This window comes from Triplophysa rosa, linkage group LG1, assembly GCF_024868665.1.
Source record: "Triplophysa rosa linkage group LG1, Trosa_1v2, whole genome shotgun sequence".
Lineage (NCBI taxonomy): Eukaryota > Metazoa > Chordata > Actinopteri > Cypriniformes > Nemacheilidae > Triplophysa > Triplophysa rosa.
Genome location: NC_079890.1, coordinates 3187900 through 3195021, shown reverse-complemented (window position 1 = coordinate 3195021; position 7122 = coordinate 3187900). Strand labels below are relative to the sequence as shown.

General features: G+C 36.0%; 1 protein-coding gene across 1 annotated transcript; it reads left to right on the top strand.

The window, feature by feature from the left end:
• Positions 1-2320: 2320 nt before the first annotated feature.
• fth1a (ferritin, heavy polypeptide 1a) lies at positions 2321-4768 on the top strand. Its single transcript, XM_057341564.1, has 5 exons — positions 2321-2573; positions 3294-3399; positions 3564-3710; positions 4095-4220; positions 4306-4768. The coding sequence occupies exons 2-5, from the start codon at positions 3298-3300 to the stop codon at positions 4462-4464; spliced, it is 534 nt and encodes a 177-aa protein (XP_057197547.1). The 5' UTR covers positions 2321-2573; positions 3294-3297; the 3' UTR covers positions 4465-4768.
• The last annotated feature ends 2354 nt before the right edge of the window (positions 4769-7122 follow it).

Below are 7122 nucleotides of genomic sequence, written 5' to 3'. Positions count from 1 at the left end.
CATGGCGTATTAGCTTTCTACGCTGTCTGCCAACAGCTACCAGAAACTAATGTATTTAACAGTTTTTGGCCTGATGTGCAACCAGTGCGATAATGTGATTCCACATTGTAAGGTGTACTGTAGGCCATCCAGTTCACAAATGTCTCGACAAATTATCAGAATGTCCAAATTATCAAATTTATATATAAAAACTTCAGAGACACCAAACACATTCAGAAGGTCTTAAGACCTTTTATTAATGACACACTAAGTATTTGAACCATACTGCAATACTTATTGACTTAATTCGTCAGTCTACCTGTAATAAAGGCTGTATCACTCATAACACTCGGTATTAGTACATTTGTCATTGTTGAGAATTGTCATTCTCAACACTTAGGCTACACTATACAAAAATATCTTATAAATATATTTGATAATATCAACAAAATAATAAATGAAGTGTGCTTAAAATGACTCGAAAACATTTGGAAGGAACATCGGTTACTTTTATGGACTCCAATATGCAATTCAGCTACATGTACTCTAAATTCATCCCACCAGAATAAAAAATCATGTCTTAAAAGATCATATGATGAATAATGCCCACTGTTAATCCTTGTTTATGGTGAAACAATGAAACTTTATTTTCTCAACATTCACAATGAACAGAACTGTTATATGAAGACGAGTGAATCAGACCAAGACAAATAAGAGAATAAGAAAAATGTTTTCCACTGTTCCAGCTATTACATAACAAAACAGAGCCTTCCTTCTGATTTTGTAACGATTTAATCACTTTAATCTAAATTTTGTAATTTTGAAAGCCATTTGTTTTGACATCTTGGTTTTTGTCTGCATCTTGTTTAAAATTGACCAGTTTCAGAATTCTAGCACATTTCACAACCATTAGTAAGTAAGTAAGTAAAGTTTATTTATATAGCACATTTAAATACAGCAAAGCTGTCCAACGTGCTTCACAGAGTCAACTAAACAACAACAATTATAAACATGAGGACAATAATACACAAATTACAGAATAATTAAAAAGAAAATAAACAACAAAATATACATTTAAAATGCCAGGGAGTAAAGGTGAGTTTTCAGTTTAGATTTTAAAAAGTTGCATTATTTTTATATAAATCTGTGTTTAATGAATCTAATGATTTTCGGAATACCTATCGTTTCTTGGGATATTGAAAAAGCAATTACCGTAAAAAAAATGGAGGTTTATAAATCAATATAATACCAATTTTGCTTGCTCAGAGATAACTTCTAAACAGTAATTATTGTAGCATCGACAAATAATACAATATTCAGATATACAAATAATACACCATTTAGATTAGCAAAACCTGACCAGTTTTGTTTAGCTAATGAGTTTGTATTTTGGATAAATCTTAAAATGTCATTTTTTAATAATATTATGTATCTTATATGCATTTTGCATGTATAAACAAGATTGTAAGAGTCTATGATTTCAGTGGTATTTTTCTTTAGCAGACATAATAAGTTAAACATCTTGGATTGGAAAAGACGAATAAAATGAACTGACCAAAATAAATGGCTATATGCTATAACTTTTATATGATTATATGCATGGTTTTTCTAAGTTCGGGAACATACAGTTCTACTACTGCTTACTGCAAATCTCTGTGTTACACAACAACAGAATGTTCAAAACATTTACAAGTTCTGGTAAATGTTAAAAGTATCATTCGCAACAGTGTTTATTGTACAGAGAAATGGATTGCCCAATATAAAACTTGAAAACTGTTGATGACAGTGTAACTTTGGTCATATGATACACAGTCCATATGATAGGCCTAACTTCTCACCAGAATGAGAATTAGCATTTTTTAGTTAAAAGGATATTACAAACATGTAATACCAGTTAAAATTCAAGGAAAATGTGAATTACAGAAAGAGAAAACAACAATAAACACATGTAACAAACAAAATAACATCTTATACAAAATACTATAATTTAATAAACACGAGGGTTGTGTCAGCATGATGTTGACATCCTCCTGGGAGTAGCACTCAACAGAATTGAACCCGCTTATTACAGAAACACGTTCGTCTAGACGTTCATTCTTTCTCTCTGCAATATATTCTTAATAAAGACTACAATTTTAAGTCATTCTAAGCCCGAAACAACTCAAGTATATCATTAATACTCCTCAAATATGGGCTGCGCCTACGCCTGTCTCTCGCAAACCTCTTATTTTTCTATAGAAACTGTAGGGGATCGCCATAAAGGGGCGCGGCTTGTGACCGTGCGTCTTACGTCACGCGTACAAAAACGTCATTCAAATAAAACAGCTACGGTGCGTACAAGACTTCATAATCGATTCAGCCATCAACGAGGACGGAGTGAAGGTTACCTGCTTCAACAGTGCTTGAACGGCAACCGATCTTCTGTCTTTACGCTTTCTTTATCATCCACCTTGTTTGATTCCGATCATTTTGATTCCAACCAATAGCGAAAGTTAGATTTAGACGCTTGCTTTAACAAGAGATATCAACGCGGACCAGCGTCGACGACCATCTGTACCAATAACGTCGGAAAATCAGTAAAAATCTAATTGAAGGTAAGTTTTCCGTCAAACAACACTTGTAGATTTAATTCGTTACGCATTTTCATACGTAAACGTATCAAGGGACGTGCGGGCAGTCGCCAGTGCGCGTTTTCGACTGCGCCATCTTTGTTTGTGTTGTGTTATAATCTATAAATTCGTAAATTGAAATCGTCGATGTTGCACTAACATTAGATAAAACGAAATTTTATTGCATTCAAAAACGACCAAAACATATTTTTCTCAAGCTGTAGATTTTCCGCTAATCTATTATTTATTCAGCACGTTAGGGAATAACGCCGTATCACATTTCACATCCGTTGTCTGTGCGTCAGCGTGTCCTAATCCTCGTGTTATGTAGATTCGCACTTTGGCCTGATCTCTGAAATAAAGACCCGAGAAGCGTTTTAGTGCCATGTGCAATGCGATCACGTGACTTCTCTCCTATTAAACAAATGCTTATGCGGAAGTGGCGTTTAATGTCAACGCTCAGGTTTACCACCTGTCCTGAGAAATCGTGTTACAAAGGATTGTGTGGGGTAAACAAACATATGCTTAAATGTCTGGGTCTACGTGGTAGACACTATGATTAGTGGGATTGAAGGCTGCACACACATACAATGTGTCCATTAATAACGGAGTAGAATGAATGGCGATACCTGGTGTCCTCTTTAAATTTCATATAAACCCATGGTAGGTGATTGTTACATATCTAAATTAACACGTCTCTTACAGAAACATGAGCTCTCAGGTGAGACAGAACTACGAAGAGGCCTGTGAGGCGGCCATCAACCGTCAGGTCAACATGGAGCTGTACGCATCCTACGTCTACCTCTCCATGGTAAGAGTCTTGAGACCGTCATTGTGTTTTAGACACAGACCTTTGTTGTTTAAAATAAATGAGATGTTCCCTGTGTAAAGCATGATGGGAAGGGACACCGAGTTTAGCCTTCAAATGATCTTTGCTTTCTTTAAAAAAAAGTCTATTTGTTTATATTTTTACAGTCTTACTACTTCGACAGAGACGACCAGGCCCTGTCCAACGTCGCAAAGTTTTTCCGCCACCAGTCCCACGAAGAGCGTGAACACGCAGAGAAACTGATGAAATTCCAGAACCAGAGGGGAGGGAGGATCTTTCTGCAGGACGTGAAGGCACGTGTGAATGGTTGTGTACTCGAAACGCGCGCTTTTGTGTGAGCACGTGATAGCGTTACAGTTTGGTTGAGCCACGTAAGGGCTCCGAGATAAAGTTCAGGGTTGGGGTGGGGTTCTTATCTTTCACGTGCACTGACGATAAATTCAACTGACAGCGAGCGCGTTTAGGAAGCTCCTCTTTGTCTTGCTTCAAAATGAAAAACGCATAGCTAGAAACTTGCGAACTGTCATTTTTGTAAAGCAATTCTCTTTTCAAATCGATCTACTACCGACGTTGTTTTAAACGCAATCTACATTTTTCTCAATTGTGCAATTCCAGTACTGTTATATTTTGTCCATGTTGGCCTTTAAAAGCTTTTAACACGCATGTACGATTGACAGAAACCAGAGAAGGATGAGTGGGGAAGCGCTGTGGAAGCCCTCGAATGCGCCCTGCAGCTGGAGAAAAGCGTCAATCACTCTCTCTTGGAGTTGCATAAGGTCGCCTCTCAACACACCGACCCTCACGTAAGTGCATGTATCTGCTTATGCGACTAAAGAGCTCATTTACATTCGACACAAGCTCTAAACGTGCTCCTGTTGTTTCTCACAGATGTGCGATTTCATTGAGACACACTACTTGGACGAGCAGGTGAAGTCCATCAAGGAACTGGGCGACTGGGTGACCAACCTGCGCCGCATGGGCGCCCCCCAGAACGGCATGGCCGAGTACTTGTTCGATAAGCTCACGCTTGGCAAGGAGAGCAGCTAAAACATCGGTCCATCATTTCCAATGCGACTAGAGTTCTTTAGGTGTTTATTACGCTACAAGCCATCAGACACTATTTCCTCTTGTTTGATTGACAGGTGTCCAGTTTTTCCAGTCATGTGTCCAGTTTTTTTTGTTGGCAGAAACATCTATTAGCTTTCTCGCTCTGCTATTTAAAATAGCACTTCTTTAACAGCCATTGCACTCTATCTCCAGCTCGTTCTTGACATGACTTGACCTGCATGTGCTTGTGTGATGTCAATGCTTGTACTCCAAATCAATAAAACCGAAGCCTCTGGGATCTGAACATGACTCTGCGTTTATTCTGTTGTGTTTACGTGCATTAAGAATGTGTGTTGTAAGTTACTTTATTTACGGGAGTTTTTTAATAAAAAGATTGCTAGTAAAAGTAACCGGGTTGGCATGGTTATGGGACATTAAATAAAAATGGAAGAAAACAGACCTGAATGATCATGAAAATGTCTGCAATTACCGATATGTTCTCCTTAAAAAAATATTTGTTACTAACTTATATAATCTCTTATGAAATGTGTTCAAAGAGTTGAGAATGTTTCATGTATTTTTAGTCTACAATAAAAGTGTTCGGTTATAACCCATGGTTGGATCAAATATGGACCAAATAGCCTAACATTTTTCTAGGTTATTTTAACCCATCGGTTGTGTCCTATTTGACCCAACCATGAGTTGAAACTAGGGGTGCACCGATGTTTCGGCCACTAAAATGAATCTGCAGATATTGGATTAATTTAACACCATCGGCATATCGGCAATAGCGCGAAAAAGGGCCGATACCGATGGTTTATTAATTAACTGCATGGAGGCAATGAGTTACATGTCTGAATAATCTAAAGTTTTTCTCTGAGCAAAATAATTAAATTGCAACAGCACATACGTTTTTTAAAGAAATGTTCAATGTTAAGTCAAATATGAGTTAATGTTAATAAAAGAAATATTGGATAGCAAAAATCACCTTTGAAGATTGTCATGTTGTCTCATTGTATTTTTATCTTAACTTGTGCCTCTCTTAAATTGCTAAATGGATCCAATTCATGTTCAATAAAATTAATTTAAAGCTAGTTTTGTAAAGTACTACGCAATTGATCAATATCGGAATCGGGCGATAGTCGTTTGTTAAAACGTTTGGCATCGGCAAAAAAAATCCCTAGTTGAAACCAAAACATTTTTAGTGTAGATCTGCTTTGCATATAGTTTGATAAGTCATACTATACATTCAGGCGAAGAAAATCAGACACCTGAGAGGAGAAAGTGTTATTTCAAGTATTAATGAAGCGAAAGAGAGCAATTCACATTTCCTCATTTCATAAGAAACAGCTGCTCATAACCTGAGATTATATCTACTTCCTCTTTTCCCAAACATCTCGTTGTCATTTACAGTAGTGGCCCAAAGTGTTGTACCAAATTTCCTTCTAATGTCACCTCAGGTTGAAATAAACCATGAAATTATAAAGTGTGTGGTGAAAAGAAAATATTTATTAGACAACATTATTTGGCAAATTGCGCACCAGGGAATATTGTGATTTATTGTTATACATGGAAGCATAAAAAAAGCTCACAGGATATAAAGCAAACATTGACTTCAATTCTATCCGATATTTAATATTTTGTTGATCCTCTCTTGTTTTTGTTTTTGAGTCTTGGAATCAAACTTTGCTTATGTGTTGCAAATACCGAATATTTATTTATCGAGCCTAAAGATTCTTCTAAAATCTTCAATTCACACACACACATGAAATGCAAAATCTTTAATAATATGTTTGACTAAAGGGCAAAAACATACATTTTCCAGCAGTTTTGCAGCAGGGTTTGCCAGTAACTTACTGTAGATTTAATTCCTACTTAATATTTTCCTATTTGTTTTCAATTGGAGTTAAACTTGACTTTAATCGAAATTAAAACACTTTGACGTTTGAGATTCAAAATAAGCAAGAAAAGACCATGTTCCCATTACTGGCATTAACAACACTGCAAAAAATGACTTTCTTCCTAAGCATTTTAGTTTTGTTTTCTTGTAAAAATAGTTCAAACTTCTTAAATGACGATACATGTAACAAGAATGTTACATAACAATAGTCTTGTTATATGAACGAAAATATAAGAACTATGTAAATTTATGCTTAAAACAAAATTGTAAATGAAATCTACAGTAAGTTACTGTCAAACCTGATGCAAAACTAGTTTTACAGTGTATGTGTGTGTACATTGAAATATCTGCTGTATTATTTAGGGTACACGTACAACAACCCAAAAACACGAGCAGTTAAAGTGATGACACAAATTTTCTGTTCAGTAAACACACACCTGTGAGATTAACCACAAACACACCTGCTGCTTCTGTCTTTAGTGCCATATAGAAAACAACATGTAAAATTGTTTTAGTTCTCGTTTTGTACCTTTACTTTGTAGGCAACATTGTAGAGAGACAGACAGCATGTTCAGTTCTGATGTTTGTGATACATTAAAAAAAAAAATTCTGCTGATCACTCCAAATTTCTAGATTTTCTAGATTGTTACTCAATGAAAGTGTTCTGAATCAGAAATCAGAGGCTCATCACACAATGAATCACATGATATGCACAGCAAAATAATACAGAGTGACTTAAAAATATTGCAACAGTTGTT

Coding starts and splice junctions, on each gene's coding strand:
- fth1a (XM_057341564.1), top strand. CDS start 3,298: ATGAGCTCTCAGGTGAGACAGAACTACGAAGAGGCCTGTGAGGCGGCC. Junction 3,400..3,563: donor CCTACGTCTACCTCTCCATG/GTAAGAGTCTTG, acceptor ATATTTTTACAG/TCTTACTACTTCGACAGAGA. Junction 3,711..4,094: donor TCTTTCTGCAGGACGTGAAG/GCACGTGTGAAT, acceptor TACGATTGACAG/AAACCAGAGAAGGATGAGTG.